This window comes from Cibotium barometz, chromosome 64, assembly GCF_041138505.1.
Source record: "Cibotium barometz isolate CiBa-2024 chromosome 64, ASM4113850v1, whole genome shotgun sequence".
Lineage (NCBI taxonomy): Eukaryota > Viridiplantae > Streptophyta > Polypodiopsida > Cyatheales > Cibotiaceae > Cibotium > Cibotium barometz.
Genome location: NC_141109.1, coordinates 27,482,742 through 27,499,958, shown reverse-complemented (window position 1 = coordinate 27,499,958; position 17,217 = coordinate 27,482,742). Strand labels below are relative to the sequence as shown.

Below are 17,217 nucleotides of genomic sequence, written 5' to 3'. Positions count from 1 at the left end.
GCTTTTTCTTGATTTTGAGAAAGCATTCGATAGGGTGGATTGGTCCTTCCTAGAGGGTACTCTTGCTCGCATGGGGTTTCCGCAGCAGTGGATCACCGGAGTATCTGCACTTTACAGATCAGCAGCCAGTGCAGTGACTATTGGGGGTTTTGTTGGCAGATCTTTTGACATCTCTCGCTCTGTGAGAGAGGGATGCCCCCTTGCAGTCTTTTTGTACTTATTTGTGGGAGAGGCACTTTCTGACTTTCTTCATGCCCGGCAGAGAGATATACAGGGAGTCACCTTGCCACTTACAGGCGAGCGTGACCTGATTGATCAGGAGTATGCTGATGATACTTTGCTCATGGTCCGTTATGCCATTGCTGTCCTTGATGTGACGCGTTCAGTTCTTGATGTTTATTGCTTGGCCAGTGGTGCTCGCATTAACTGGCACAAGTCATATGGTATGCTGGTTGGCTCTGAGGATGTCCCGACTCGGGGTGTGGCAGAGGGGTTTACTTGGTTGCAGCGGGGTCAGTCCTGTCGCTATCTGGGTTTTCAGGTTGGACTGGATATCACTCCCCAGCAGCAGTTTGCGCCGGTTTTGCAGTCGCTTCGCAGAAAGCTCTGCCCCACTGGTCTTCCCAGCACTTGTCTCTTGCAGGGCGGGTCCTTGTGGCCAATCAAGTACTGCTGGCATCCGTTTGGTACATTGCTTCCTGCTGGATGCTTCATACGGGAGTGATGCGGCAGGTTCGCCGCCTGATTCGCAACTTCCTGTGGAGTGGCCGTGATGGCACTGTTGACACTAGAGCTAGAGTCCGTTGGGAGACGATTATCCGGCCCATTGCAGAGGGGGGCCTTGGCATTATTGATCCAGAGATGCAGTGTCATGCTTTGCTTACCAAGTTCATTGTCCGCGCCTTGTTTCCGGGCAATGAAACTTGGAAGCTTCTTTTCAGATCGGTTTTGCACACAGTGACCCCGCAGTTGGGAACCCGCGATGGTCATACTTGGGCTGCGTGTATACGCTATATTTTTTCAGATTCTCCTCTGCGTACAGCTCATCTGTCACCCTTCATGCGCTCCATTTTACAGATATGGATCTCCATGAGACAGGGCATGCATAGACATTCTCCTGCCTCTCTGCCAGAGATTGAGCGTCAGCCCTTGATCTGGAATCCCCATGTGTTGGATACTGAGGGTCGCCAGCTTGGCCAGAGGACCCACATTGACTGGGCGGCTTGGGATAGCGGCCCGGCTGCTTCGATGCATGCTTGGTCGCAGACACGGCAGCTTCCGGCAGATTTTATTGGGGAGGAGTTCTCCATAGGCAGGGGTATTTTGCCTCGGATTGCAGAGATTGATGTAGCTATTCCAGAGCTTTGGGATCGTGCCATTCGGGGTTTACATGAGATGCCTGAGCACTCAGGATGGTTATGCATGTTTGGTACTGCAGGTACACCCTTTCTTGTTTGGAGCTCTCATTGTTATTGGCCTATGGTTTTTATCCCTATGGGCATGCCAGATGCTTTTGGCCATGTCAGATTACAGTTTCATGGTTTGGGTTGCCTAGAGGAGCTGCGTCAGGCTGACTGGACTCCCATCCGTGTTGTTGGCTCTTTCAGGAAAAGACGGGAGGTGGACCCGTCTTTTCACATTGGTATGGCTGCCCGTTGGCGATTATGGATCTGGGAGGGATGGCCTCTTTCGCAACTGACTTGGGACCCCGGGGAATGGGAGTGGCCTGCTGTGGAGACCGGCGCTAGGCATACTTCCTTTTTCGGGTATACTGTTCGGATTGGGAGGCACTGCTTGCTTCGACGACAGTTACATAGACCTACGCGTTCGGGCACTTGGCTACATGCAGGTCTCTCTCATGCCTTCCTGGCACAGTACTGGGTATCTATTTGGAGGCTGAGGATTGCTCGGCGGATCACTCTCTTTTTTTGGTTGACTGCTCATGCTGGTCTTGCTGTCGGCACTTGGGGTGCCTTGATGGGCCATGATCCCATTTGTATATGCTGTGATCATCAGGTTCAGGAGTCTCAGGCCCACTGCCTCTGGTCGTGTCCTATGGCTTCCTCTGTTTGGCGAGCAGTGGCTCTTCTCCTCAGCAGAGCTGGTCAGCATGCATGTTTCCTCAGTTGGGGGTCTGTGTTATGGCTCCTTCCTTGGCCGGGACCTCATGTGTTCTTTGAGGGTGAGGGCACTGATGCTGTGCTTATGCTTACGGCGACGGGGTATCGGAGGGGGTACCTCAGTATGATTCCTCCTGACGCCTTGCACATGGAGCATTGGCATAGGGATGATGTTTTTATGGTGATTGCTGCGATTGCGATGTGGAACATTTGGAGAGCTCGTTGTCTCCATGTCCTTAGTCACACGCGGCAATCGACACGTGATACTCTAGTCCTGATTTGGCTCGATCTTATCCGTGCACTGCGTTCCACGTATGATGATTCCTGTCGGCCTTCACAGACAGCTCAGGATAGACTCCAGGCCTTCATTCGTCGTTGGGGGCGCACGGGTCTCTTCTTCAGGATTGTTGGAGGACATGCTAGATGGGAGTACACTCCCCCACAGTGGTTCATATTGCACACATCACATCATCCACTGTGATGTAGCACCGACTGCTCACAGGCTTCACGCCTCTCACTGCACAGTTTGTATGCCCCCTCAGTAGGCCACCTCTGGCACTTTGGGGTTTTTTCATACTCAGTATTATAGCTCTGTGTTTCCTCAAAAAAAAATAAAATAAAGAGAGATCAAGTGAGAGATTCACAAAGAACGAGGAGGAAAGGAGGCATAGGGAGAAAGATTAGAAAGAGAGTGAGAGGAAGAGACAAGAGGGAGTTAGAATGAGAGAGAGGATGAGGAGGAGAGTAGAGAGATAGCGAGAGGAAGAGAGGTTTAGTGTGTCTAAGAGAGAGAGAGAGAGAGAGAGAGAGAGAGAGGTAGTGAGGTAGAGAGATATCTATGAGAGGTTTATTATTTTTGCTAGGGACTTTATTAACTAAAAAGGAAATAATTACATCACAAATAGGTTGGCTAGCCTGTGATTAAATAACAAGATCTAACATGGGGGATCACCAACAGGTTATGATGCTATTTGATCAATTTGCAAGGCCAGGCCACATTTGGCCATGATTAGGCATCTTCAACTGTATCAAGGTCCCTTTTACAGCTCCCCTTCAGTTGCATGTAGGTAGTATCAGAGCCTAATTTTTTATTTGGGTATCTCTGAGCACCCTTTTATGTGAGATCAGTACCACTTCCTCCTTTCAATGGTTCTCCATGATAATGGTTCCAAATATGGGCCAATAATCTAGAGAACCTCATGCATTTTCCTCTCCATCTTGTGGCTGGAAAACACCCTGAGTCTCTGGACTTCTCTTTTAGCTTGATTAGACCAAAGAAGAGGAACCGGTATACCACCACCATTCCTACCAGAATCAACAGATCCACCCACTTTGAGAAGCTCTTCACTTGGAATGTGCCGCTCAAAATTGATTCACCCATGATTGGCGCGCCACCGGGCACATTGTTCTCGAATGTGAGACCCTTGAAATCATTCTTGTAGAATCCCTGTGTAGAGTAAAAGCAAATATGCAACAAGGCATTCCTATAAGTATATCATCAAATTAAGAAAATCTATCAAGCTTAGATACATGCATGCAAGCATGTTTTAACTCCACAAACACACGAGTTTATGAGCTGCATAAGAAGCAGACAAAATTGGCTCACCCATGGAATCTTTAAAAGTACCTCATTAGCATATGTGTTGAAAGCGATGAATGATACTGGATATCTCCAAAAGGGCTTTGGAATATCATGAGGTAGACGGAAAAACCCGCCATTCAGGATAAAGATGCCCTGCAGGGCCAAATCACCTGATTAGTAATGCCCTTCCATAAGGACAACAATTACACTGCTATGGTAATTGATCATAACAAGAGTGCACTGCAACCAGGTTTTTGTAGTAGACAAGGAAAGTATGCACTCAGGGCCTGTACTCAAATGTACCATCCATCAAGCTTCAAGCTCATGTGGCATGATCACCTCCATGGGTCGTCCAACCACAGACCCATTGCCCATAGGATCAGCTCCATGGGCGTTCGACCATGTGGCCGGGATGGGCTTCGTAAACATGTAAATGCTGCTAGGTATTATCTTCTTTTGGACACTGGTGAAGATGTTACATTGCATTAATTGATTAAAATATAGGTGCACTTCTCACATTTCACAGTGCAAAAGCCACCCTCTTTTTGTTCTCATGTTCTCACCATGGCACTCTTGCACATACCTGGATCCCTGCTCCGGTGATAATACCCATGAGAAAGTCTGGAACAATGCTTGCAACCATCATCATGAGGCTCTCCACCACAAGCATGCACGTATAGAGTGTCAACACAAAGTAGATGAAATGATCAAATCCATAGTGAAGACCCACTAAGAAGTAGGCAAAGGCCCCAGGTACCGCAGATATGAGAAACAAGAAAGGGCTTGAGGAAAGGGTGTTTGCAATAACAAAGGAAGCCACTCCATAATGCCCATTAAACATCTCCCTACCAGATACCTGAAGCAAACATGAAAGCATTACATCAAAGCATTGCACAATAGCACTTTGCCAGTTTTCATAACTCATCACTTCCTTGCAGACGTTAAAGCCCACACGAATACATATGTGCACATGCATGTGTGTATGCATATGCATGCATATCAAACAATAGAGCATTGTGCAATACTGCTCAATCAAATTGCATAATTCATCATTTCAAATAAACCAAAATGCAAGCCCTCAAATTTTTTCGAGTGCTACCTTCATGTCTTCCACAAAAGCTGGGAAACCTCCGATTGCCATGAAAGTTAAAAATGATGACACAAACATAAGCATTGAAGCTCGAGCCTGCAATTATCACAGTACATTTGAAATATTTAAGCTTCACCTTTTTTAAACGCATGACCAAATCTCATTCCAGCTTGTTTGAGTCATCTGTGTGGTTTGGTGATGATGAGGAGCTTATTGAACTGACCTGTATAGCACTAAAGCTGGTGCCTACTTTGTAGAATATGGTTCCGACGCACATGCACACTGATATGTATATGGCCAACCGAAGCCAATAGTATCCAAGGTCTCTATGCATATTCTTCAATGATCTTCTGGTAAGAACATGCACCTGAGTAAAGAAGTTGGCACGATCGGACACAATCTGCAAAGGTATTCCTTCCTGCATCATCATCAACTCTCATTTTCAGTGACTAACTCTCATCTTATACTACTTAAAATATAAGCAGATTCATGATTTTGCACTCTTTTAATACACTCTTACAACACACTTCATCTTAGCTTATATAACATATAAGAAGCATGTATTGTGTACTCTGTTGATACTCTTTCACATAACACTTGATCTTAACCTTGTAGGCAACATAGGATTGTGCAACCTCTTAATACACTCTTATATAAAGCATGCATGCAGAAAATTGATAGAGCCAAGTGCTTGAGGGTATTTCTTGTACAAATATAAGATTGTATTGAGATTTATACCCACCTCACCAAGCTCGTTCACACGGTTTGCAACATCCATGGCCACATCTGAGTTGGTGTAGGCTTGGACCAGTATGTCTATGACTTGCTCAGTTTTCAACTTCACTCCTGGGGCCCCTTCCTCAATGTCAAGTGACTACACATAACAAGTGGTGGTTAAGGTCCACAAACATAACTAGTACTGAGAGCCATTGTAACCAGGAATAAGTGTGTTACGTATGCAACTCTTTTTTATCACATACATATGTACGTACATTCATACAAACATACATATATGCATACTGTCTCATATGACCTTTTCTTAAGTTATTGAAGAAGAAGAAGAAAAAAATCAACCCTATTAATACTTGGATGTTGTTTTGAAAACTTACTAGCTCAAAGTCCTTATTGATTGTGCGAAGGTAATGATCCGATGCATTCCCAAGGGGTGGGCATGGGAAACCATTGGCAGAAAAGAACTGCAACAAAACACTTTCACATGATTAGAACCCAACCAGAGGTGGCCTTGAAAAAACATTAAAAAATCCCTTGTAATCTACATTAATGTTTACCTCTCCGGCTTCGGATGCAGCACCAAAGTAGACTGTCCTTCCATTTGAGAGCAGGTAGAGGGAGTTGAAGAGCTCAAAAACCTCACTGCTGGGTTGATGGATGGAAGCAATAACTGTCCTTCCATCAATGGCTAGATGCCTTAGCCGATTAACCACATGAAATGCTGCAGCACTGTAAAACATAGTGATAGATTTGCAGGTTTATCCATAGATTTGTATACCGTTTATCTAAGCTCAGAAAGTCCATATTGTGCACCACAGAGTGAAAGCTCTTTGAAGCTTACCTGTCTAGGCCACTTGTTGGTTCATCCAGAAAGAGCAGTCGAGGTCGTGTGAGGATTTCAATGGCGATGCTAACTCGCCGTTTTTCGCCTCCACTTAGTCCTCTGGCTCTCCAACCTCCAATTTGAGTGTTGGAGGCTCCTTGCAAGCCCATGTCTCTGATTGTGCTCTCAGCCCTCTCCCTCTTCTCCATAGTAGACATGCTGTTGGGGAGCTGCAATTGCGCCGAGTAAAACACTGCCTCCCGAACCGTCAATGTGGCCATCAGAACATCATCTTGGGTAACATAAGCCTGTAGTGCAGCTCAACAAAATCACTTAATGTCGGAATAATGTAAGGAAATATTAGATTAAGACATCACAAGCTCGGTGAGCTCAGGTGAAAAACTAATGATAGAAGCTCACTAGGCAGTGCTAAAATGTATTCAGTGATCGGAAGTGATGTCACATGATGGTAATTACCCCTATCTGTCTAAAGAAACATGACCCATGTGCTACGCATATTGTACAACAATGATACAGGTAGGTGCCATCATGTACAATGATACAACTTTTTTCTCTTTCCATGTTTTCTGACTTACAGGTCATACTTGGATCACATGTTTTACAATTCTCCAAACTAATCAAGCTCATTAACCATTTTTTGTGCGTGCTAATTAACACACTTACTGAATTTCCATGACATAACGGTTGTCTTCTGCCGTTGATGAGGATTTCTCCTGTCTGATTGGTATTGGAAGAAAGCCTCCCTGTTGAATTTTTTTATTATAAAGAATGTCAAATATCTTGTCAATGTTGGCGATTCAGTCTAGATCAGAGTTGAAACAAAATAAACTCTGATCTCACTGCAGGTAGATATCTAGAATTATTATTCCCATTTTATCTCTTGAAAAATATATAAAAGTTTGAAGATTAACAGGTTTTCAGCCTGAGAAATAAGAAGGCGAACGCTGTGATGATGCAGTTAATTAAGGAGCTTCAAAATGTGAGGAAATTAGCTCATAAAAGAAAGTGTGAAGTGGAAGATAATTAATTAGCTGAAAATTTGTGAATTGTTGCAGATCAACAAGGTTTTTACGCCAAAAAATCAAGCAAAAACTGGAAAAGAAAACAAAATGTGGAGAAATGTACCTGCAAGGGTGTCAAGGAGGGTTGATTTGCCGGAGCCAGAAGGACCCATGATGGCCATGATCTTCCCGGGCTCTGCAAAGCCAGTCAGGTTTTGAAGGAGGGGCCTCTTCCCGCCTTTCGAATTGTTAGAGACTGTCACCCACAAATCTTTCCAAACTAAAATAACCCCTTTATCCAAGTTGGGCGATTTCCGCCCATTCTCACTAGCTGTGTGCATCCGCCGATCCCCTTCCTTCCCGGGAAAATCAGCCGGATTATTACCCGTGTCGCCCATTTGCACAGACCCATTATCGCATTTCGCCGGAAAAGCAGACTCAGTTTCCCGGGTTTTCACAGAACTCATTACTTTTCCGCCTGTTCCCGACAGATTAGACGCGGGAAAAGCGTGCGAGGAAGGGTTCCGTTCGATCAGCAACTTGTCGGATTAAGTGGTGAGTTCCGGCGAGGTGGGATGAGCAGCTGCTGCTGCAGATGGCGGGAAAAAAAGGCGATGATGTTTAGAGCTCCACCGGGGGTTTAACGAGAGGTGACGGAGACGAGGGATGGTTAAAAGTGACGACGGAGATGGACTGAGATCTTGTTAACAAAAACACGAGAAACGCAGTTATTTTATAGTTAGAATACGCTCGCCACGTGGAAAGAGAGAAGGCATTTTAGGTACGTCAACCGACCTCCTCATGCTCGCACTCTAGATCGCCATGGTGTTTCTCATCCCTCAGTTGTGTGGCTGCACACTGCACACTAGAGCTTGCCTTCTGGATAAACTCAAGTAGTGTACCCCGGAGAACTGTTTTCTAACATACCCCCATCTTTTGACCAAATCTTGACAGTAGGTCTAGTGTCAACCGAGTTCTCAATGAAGGCAACAAAAGTGTGATCTATCTGTTTTCCTTGCGGTTCCATCTCTGAGTTTTAGGACCAAAACTTGGAGGCCTTTTCTTCTCAATCCAACACCTCACCTGCCAGCAGCCAACAATCCATTATTAAGGTCTCCCTCCATAGCTTCAACTCCTCACAGGTGATTGGGTAGGGAGGGCTCCTTAGGTGCTCGTCAAAGAAGTTCTCTCTCTCTCTCTCTCTCTCTCTCTCTCTCTCTCTCTTTGTGTAGTAGAGCGAGGCGTCTGGAACATAGCGGAAGAGGAGGAGTCGCACAGGTTCCAAGACAGTGTAGCATGATGGTAGCGTGGAATTCCGTCGCATAAAGCATCCGATTTAATTAATGCACCTAAAATACAACTTTGAGTGAATATGTACCTCTATTCTCTTCGACTTACTGAGGATAAGAGAATCTCTCTCTCTCTCTCTCTCTCTCTCTCTCTCTCTCTCTCTCTCTCTCTGCAAATGGTACAAAAAGGTCCATGATAATTATATATATATATATATAGAATTTGTTAAATTTTCAAGGATCGCAACAAAATTTTGAGTTATGTGCATTTTTAGAGAAAAGATAACAGTATATTTTTTTCTAAAAAAACTGTTTTTGAAATTGTCAGTTCTTGTCTCGTGCGTACTTCAATATTAGGTACATCTATCTCGTTCATAACACATGCTTGTCTGTATTTTTTTTATGATGGGATCACAAAAAATCCGACGGCCCACCCGATCCTCGATTTTTGAGCGACAATGTCCGCCATTGATCCCCTTTGAAAAAAGGGGTGTCAAATAGTCCCGAGGTGGTGTTTCTCATCCCTTAGTTGTGTGGCTGCACACTAGAGCTTGCCTTCTCGATAAACTCAAGTAGTGTACCCCGGGGAACTGTTTTCTAACATACCCCCATGATTTGACCAAACCTTGACAGTAGGTCTAGTGTCAACCCGGTTCTCAATGAAGGCAACAAAAGTGTGATCCATCTGTTTTCTTTGCGGTTCCATCTCTGAGTTTTTTTCTTCTCAATCCAACACCTCACCTGCAGAACAGCAGCAGCCAACAATCCATTATTAAGGTCTCCCTCCATAGCTTCAACTCCTCACAGGTGATTGGGTAGGGAGGGCTCCTTAGGTGCTCGTCAAAGAAGTTCTCTCTCTCTCTCTCTCTTTGTGTAGTAGAGCGAGGTGTCTGGAACATAGTGGAAGAGGAGCAGTCGCAAAGGTTCCAAGACAGTGTAGCATGATGGTAGCGTGGAATTCCGCCGCATAAAGCATCCGATTTAATTAATGCACCTAAAATACAACTTTGAGTGAATATGTACCTATATTCTCTTCGACTTACTGAGAGGATAAGAGAATCTCTCTCTCTCTCTCTCTCTCTCTCTCTCTCTCTCTCTCTCTCTCTCTCTGTGCAAATGGTACAAAAAGGTCCATGATAATTTCATATATATATATAATTGTTAAATTTTCAAGGATCGCAACAAAATTTTGAGTTATGTGCATTTTTAGAGAAAAGATAACATTATATTTTTTTCTTAAAAAACTATTTTTGAAATTGTCAGTTCTTGTCTCGTGCGTACTTTAATATTAGGTACATCTATCTCGTTCATAACACATGCTTGTCTGTATTCTTTTTATGATGGGGTGACTTTTGTATGCTTTGTATATCATATGCTTCAATATTACAGTATTGTGATATGGAAGCTTGTTTGTATTATTTGTGATGCTGACTTGCTATGCTTTGTATATCACATACTTCAATATCACAGTATTGAGAAAATATCACATGCTCCAAAGTATTGTGACTTGTTTTTGTGAAATGCATACCACACATGTGTGCTCTTATATTACAGTAGAAACAATATCACATTATTGTGACTTGTTGTGAAATGCATATCACAACAATATCACATTGTTGTGACTTGTTGTGAAATGCATATCACACACGTGTGCTCTTATAAGCGGTGTCAATAAATGTGGGACCAAAGGCCTCAAATTCAAATTGGGCACAACTTTCTGAATATAGTCATGTTTGTACTCAAATTGATGAGAAAAACTAGTCTATCTACCCTATTAAAGCTACCAAAATATATACGTAAATATTATATTCTACATTTTAAATTGATGAGAAAAACTAGTCTATCTACCCTATTAAAGCTACCAAAATATATACGTAAATATTATATTCTACATTTTAAACGTATTAGTAAATGCGTGCTAGAATGGGCATCTTCTTCCACCTACCTTTAAAAGTTTCCTAAAAATTTTATTGATATGAATATTGATAACTATGACTATACAATTTCCATTTCTGAACATGACTCTAGAATTCTTTTATTTAAGGTTGAAAGAAAAGTTCAATCGTCCACAAACAAGCTCAAGTAGTTGCCAACTCCTTAGCAAAGACTTTAATTTGACAATATAGAGCAAAGTAAGTTTGGTACACTTGACTTTAATTTGACAAATGTAGAGCAAGCTCAAGCACATGTTATTTTTTTTTAAAGGTTTAATACTGTAATAAAGAAAGTTTAGTACACTTGACTTTAATTTGACAATATAGAGCAAAGTAAGTTTGGTACACTTGACTTTAATTTGACAAATGTAGAGCAAGTTCAAGCACATGCTATTTTTTTTAAAGGTTTAATACTGTAATAAATTGGTACATGTAAAGCAAGCATGCCCACTCCTTATAGCTACATTATATTTTATTGAAATTGACCAATGCAAATCAACCTCAAGCACATGTTAACTCGTAAGTATATTTTCTTTTTTCCAAATAGAAATGTAATGCTAAAAATAATAATGTAAAATTTGTAACATGTGAACAGATAATTGGATCAAATAATGGCACTAAAAGAATAATTCAAGCATTATTCATGAATGATTCAAATTGTTGAAATTGAATAGCGCAATTTAGGTAGTAGTTAGAATTAGAGTGCCAATTATGGATGTATGTGCACCACACCAATCATTGTGTTGGAGAAGTACCATGATTGGTCTTTAATATTTGCCTTTATAGACAAGAAACATGATTGTTCTTTTAAAGATTTTCCTTTATGGATCTAATCATCATAAACAATTGGGTAGAAGCATGTAAATTTGACCCAAAAGTAGTGTCCTATACGTATTATTGTTTAGGTACTAAAGCGCTCTTATAAAAATCAACAAAATCTTATTTCAAGTACTTTTTTCTTTTAAAGTATATTTATTTTTGAAAAGTACATCCCTACTACATAAAACTCAATATTTTTGATAGATATTATTATGCCTTGCTAAAAGTAGGCAACCGAACTATGCTTTGACACACTTAGGTTAAGTTGTTTGACTTTGCTGGAGCTTTCCAAAATTATAATGTGCAAAACATGTTGATGTGTAGAAAATATATTAGTATTGATAAAAGTAGTTTGTAATGACTATGCTGGAGATTTCCAAACTTGTAATGTGCATAACATACTATTGTGTAACTAATATGTTAATATTGATTAGTGCCATTAATATTTTATAGTTAGAATAGGCGCCCCTACGCTCGCCACATGGAAAGATAGCAGGCATTTTAGCCAACGAAATCTAAGGTACTTCAACCTACCTCCTCATGCTTGCACTCTAGATCGCCATGGTGTTTCTCATCACTCGCTCCCAAGTTGTGTGATTGTACAATAGAGCTTGCCTTTTGGATATCACCACGGTGTTTCTCATCCTTAGCTCCCACGAGATCTGATATCCCAGTAATAACCAAGCCTCCATTATGGCCTCAGTAGTGTAGTCCCGGGGGACTATTTTTCTAACATACCCCGATGCTTTGACCAAACCTTGACAGTAGGTCTAGTGTCAACCGGGTTCTCAATGAAGGCAAAAAAAGTGTGATCCATCTGTTTTCCTTGCGGTACCATTTCTGAGTTTTAGGACCAAACCTTGGAGGCCTTTTCTTCTCAATCCAACACCTCACCTGCAACCAACAATCCATTATTAAGGTCTCCGTCCATAGCTTCAACGCCTCACAGGTGATTGGGTAGGGAAGGCTCCTTATTCTATGTATTACAAATTCAAAGAAATCTCAAGTACATGCTATAGAAAAGTGCAAGAATATGTTAGCTCCTTAGCAAGTTGCAAATAAGTTAAACATTATTAAGAAACTTGTAGCAAGTTACTTACACTTGACTATTATTTGACAAATGCAAAGAAAGCTCACCCTTCCATCACATGTCCACTCAAACCAAGTTAACACGTGACTATAATGTGATAAATGCAGAGCAAGTTGAAGCACATGTCACTTTTTTTCGACGTTTCATACTTTACTTAGTTAACACATGTTTATTATGAAGCTTGATAAATACAAAGCAAGCTCAACCTTCCATCACAATTAACACAAAGTAAGTTTAGTACACGACTTTAATTTGACAAATGTAGAGCAAGCTCAAGCACATGTTAATTTTTTTTCAAGGTTCAGTACTCTAATCAGTACTCTAATAAATTGGTACATGTAAAGCAAGCATGCCCACTCCTTATAGCTAAATTATATTTTATTGAAATTAACAAATGCAAATCAAGCTCAAGCACATGTTAACTTGTAAGCATATTTATTATTTTCTTTTTTCTAAATAGAAATATAATGGTAAAAATAATAATGTAAAATTTGTAACATGTGAACAAATAAAATAATGGCATGAAACGAGTAATTCAAGCATTATTCATGAATGATTCAAATTGTTGAAATTGAATAGTGCAATTTAGGTAGTAGTTGGAATTAGAGTGCCAATTATGGATGTATGTGCACCACACCAATCATTGTGTTGGTGGACAAGTACCATGATTGGTCTTTAATATTTGCCTTTATAGACAAGAAACATGATTGCTCTCTCGAACATTTGTCTTTATGGATCTAATCATGATACACAATTGGGTAGAAGCATGCTGAATTTGACCCAAAAGAATTGTCCCATACGTATTATTGTTTAGGTACTAAAGCGCTCTTATAAAAATCAATAAAATCTTCTTTGAAGTACTTTTTTCTTTTAAAGTATATTATTTTTTGAAAAGTATATCCCTACTACATAAAACTCAATATTTTTGATAGATATTATTATGCCTTGCTAAAACTAGGCAACCCAACTATGCTTTATTACAATTAGGTTAAGTTGTTTGACTTTGCTAGAGCTTTCCAAAATTATAATGACATTGTGCAAAACATGTTGATGTGTAGCAAATATATTAATATTGATAAAAGTAGTTTGTAATGACTATGTTGGAGCTTTCCAAACTTTTAATGTGCATAACATACTATTGTGTAACTAATATGTTAATATTGATTAGTTTCATTACTTCTTTAGTGCATCCAAATAGATGTTAAAACACATACTAGAAGGTTCAACCTTTTGATTTGATTTGATATGTTAAGATTTATTAGTGGATTGCCACTTCCAATGGGTGGTTGCAAGATGAGGCTATCCAGTTTTGTTTAGTGGGTGCCCTTAGGTTTAGCATGAAAATAAGCAAATTTTCAAGAAGAATGGCCAATCTCTCCTAGTTTTCCTAGTTATCCTAGTTACCTAAGCAATTTCTCTTCAAGGTATTCTAATGAAACATCATATGCACTCAGTTGGGAAACTATAACTATAATCAAATCAAATATTTAATAATTGAAATTTCCCTTTTGATTGGGCACAAAAATTGTGTACAGGCCCTATCCCAAGTTTGCAGGTACACTAAATGTGAGTAAATTACATATAGCTTTTACATCATTACTCATATGATGTTTTGACCTTGCATATCACAAATTCACATAACATAGAGCTTAACTTGATTTATCGAGTAAATTTTTATGTGTTTTTCTATTTTTGATATTATTTAAAAGGCATTAAAATTGTGAAAAAACATACTATTTTGTTCTCCCACCATATCTACCATGTAAAATTCTCAATTTTTATGGAACTGGTGATGATTGGATTGGGAAAGATTAGTAAAATGTGGATCTAAGGTAAAATTACAAATGTAATGGTTGGATTTTTAAAGATGTAATTTGTAAAAATTGTTCTGACTATTAGAGGCCCATTAAATCAATTGTAATTTAATTCTAAAAAATGAAATATTGAATCTTTTGATCTAAAAACTCTAGGCATTACTATGCTTGTTACCATGAATTTATTTGTAAACCACATATTGGTTAACACATTCCTACGACAACCATGTCTGCACACTTATGTAATGGGTGACTGCACTATATTGTAAATCCCGTCATTTAAAAATGCCCTAAATACGCTTGCGAGTGTTGAGCTTTGAAGGACAGCCAAGTGGATCTTGGTTACTTGGCCAAACCATAGAGAAAAGCCTTGTAACTATGTTTTGGGTGCCTCGGGTCACTTACTCCTCGGCAGCCTACTAGGAAAATGCTTGGAACTATAATATCTAGTTTTTCTTGTTTGTAACTCATTTTTCCATTTTTGAAATAGAAGTAGAGTGTTCTCCCTCTCTCCCTCTCTCCCTGTCTCTCTCTCTCTCCCTCTCTCTCTCTCTCAACTCTCAACTCTAATCTAGCATGTGTGGTTGTGCTTAGGGTAAGGGTTTGGGAGTGATTAGTACTAATTACTTTTTCTCTCATGCTTCCCTCTTGCTTGAGTGATTAGGCTACCATCACGATTGTCTTTCGTGAATATCCCACATGATATTCACGAGTTAAGTTGCAACACCAATTCGATTAGCAACTACCTTAGTGTGACAATGAGTGCAGGAGGATAGCGGTGGCAAGTAGTTATGGTGGAGTTCTGACAACGCAAATCAACTACTTGTCAAAGCCTTCTTTGATTCAAATCCGACGAAGTTCCATAGCCCGATGCCAAGTAAGTATCTATGGCATTCGGTTTTTGGGTTGTTTGATTTGTTTGGTTGAATTTTTTTTGTTGATTTTGTTTTGATTTTGTGCATATGTTGTGGTTGCAAGTAGGATTAGCAAATGTTTGAGCAAAAAAACTAGAGATTTGGGGAGGGTTTTTGCTTAAACATAGAGTGTTTTTTGCTAATTTTTTGCTTTCAAACATGTTTTTTGTTAGATTAGTGTATGTCGGTAGCTTAGGAATGTAAGATAGAACCCTAATACACTAAAAAACAAAAATAAAATCTCTTTATTTTCACTAATTATCACTAATCTACTGGTTAGAATGATTAGTAAACTTAAAGAGAGCTAAAAATAAAAAAATTGAGCCTAATTGTTTGTAATTGGAGTAATTGGAGTGGCATTAGTGTTCTAAACACTTACCTTGACCTAAATCCATGGCTAGACCACTCCCATTAGCTCACAATTAGTGAGAACTAGCACTAATTAGGTCTCATTTGCCTAATGTTTCCTCTTTTGAGTGTGTTAATTAGAGTCCTAATTAGAGAGATTAATTAGGGGTGATCACATCATTGGCTTAGCCTAAACATTTCTAACCCACCTATCAAATCTCCATCTGTAAGCTCCTAACCATTAGGGAGTAATTATAGAGCAAAGAAGAGAGTTAAAAGGTGATTAACAATGGGATTAAGAAGGATTGATTTTTAGTTAAGTTAGAGTACCTCTAGATTAGTTAAAAACCACTAATCTAGAGCTAACCTCTAACTTTAGCCTTTTGCCACCTACCTTGCATTAATGAGGGGATCTTAGTTGGCCCACACTCAACAATTACCTCACCTCAGTTCAAATTCGCACAATGTACGTTAAAACAAAATTCGGCACAACCGTTCACACCTTTGACACAGTCGTACCTTCCTAAAGCTGAGGGAATATGCTTATGTGTACGGGAATACCATCCCTTTAAAAAAAATTGGGTATAACCGTTCACACCTTTTGACATTGTCATACCTTCCTAAAGCCACGGGATATGCTCATGTGTCGGGTTGGAGAATACGAATAACCAACATCACCACGCCAGCACAAACACCAGATCAAGGTACCAATCCACTCAACTGATGTCCTCTATCCTCCAACTGATACAGTCAGACCCCTGTGACTCCTCCAGCTATTCTCCCAGGTCTGTCTTGACCTCCCACAGCCCTGATCTTCTCTCTCAAACCTTCAACTAACCTCTTCTAACACCCAACTGACCAAAGCAGCTCCCAACTGACACTAAGTTTATTAACTTCTAATTGTAAACTGCAAGAAAGCCATTCCACACAATTAGCCACCGAGCCATTCACAACCCAAACTCATTTGTAATATCTCTCATCTCCTCTCGGGCACCATGCATTATTGGTGGCATGACCTCCAACTAACAACTCACACATAGCGCCACCACGACCTTCTGTAGTGCCCATCATTCCATTCCAATTGTTGCATCTCCAGGGAAACCCCATTGCTCAAGGGAAAGATTCAGACTGGGTCCATTAGTAAACCCCTAGAGCCCATGTGCTCCACCACCCTTGAGGCACCCATAACACATCATCTCCCTTTTTCGGTGCCTCACATGCACCCTAAACCAATTGTGCACACTATAGGTGCACCCGTGGGGAAACCACCTCTGCTAGGGACCCCATAGAGTGGCCAAATGCCCTCAAAAGCAATCCTCACATAGAGTGGTAAAATTCCCTCAATGTCATGGCTGTGTAATCGACCATTACTTTAAGGATTTCCCCTCAGTTCCTCACTCCACGGTCAAAGGCCTGCCATCCCTTAATGTGTTGGGCGTCAACATTGGAAGATATCCATGGTCCCATTGAATGTCGTCACACAGGCAGTCCAAACTTAAGAAGGCCAATAAACCCAAGCAGTCCAAAACCTTAGCTATGAAATGTGCCCCATCCCCAAAAAGAAACAACGCTCTAAGCACATTGGAAAAGGTGATGATCGGGCTAGCATCCATAGTGGCTCAATAAAGACCACATCATCC

At 40.7% G+C, this 17,217-nt stretch overlaps 1 protein-coding gene across 1 annotated transcript; it reads right to left on the bottom strand.

The window, feature by feature from the left end:
* Window positions 1-2,966: 2,966 nt before the first annotated feature.
* Window positions 2,967-8,076, bottom strand: LOC147603476 (ABC transporter G family member 1-like). The gene is made up of 11 exons (XM_086796641.1): window positions 7,494-8,076; window positions 7,032-7,111; window positions 6,366-6,655; window positions 6,082-6,253; window positions 5,902-5,988; window positions 5,535-5,666; window positions 5,016-5,210; window positions 4,802-4,888; window positions 4,286-4,558; window positions 3,748-3,855; window positions 2,967-3,567 (listed from the first exon to the last, which is right to left on the bottom strand). Exons 1-11 carry the CDS (start codon window positions 7,834-7,836, stop codon window positions 3,235-3,237), a joined length of 2,100 nt encoding a protein of 699 aa, XP_086652767.1. The 5' UTR covers window positions 7,837-8,076; the 3' UTR covers window positions 2,967-3,234.
* Between the last annotated feature and the right edge of the window lie 9,141 nt (window positions 8,077-17,217).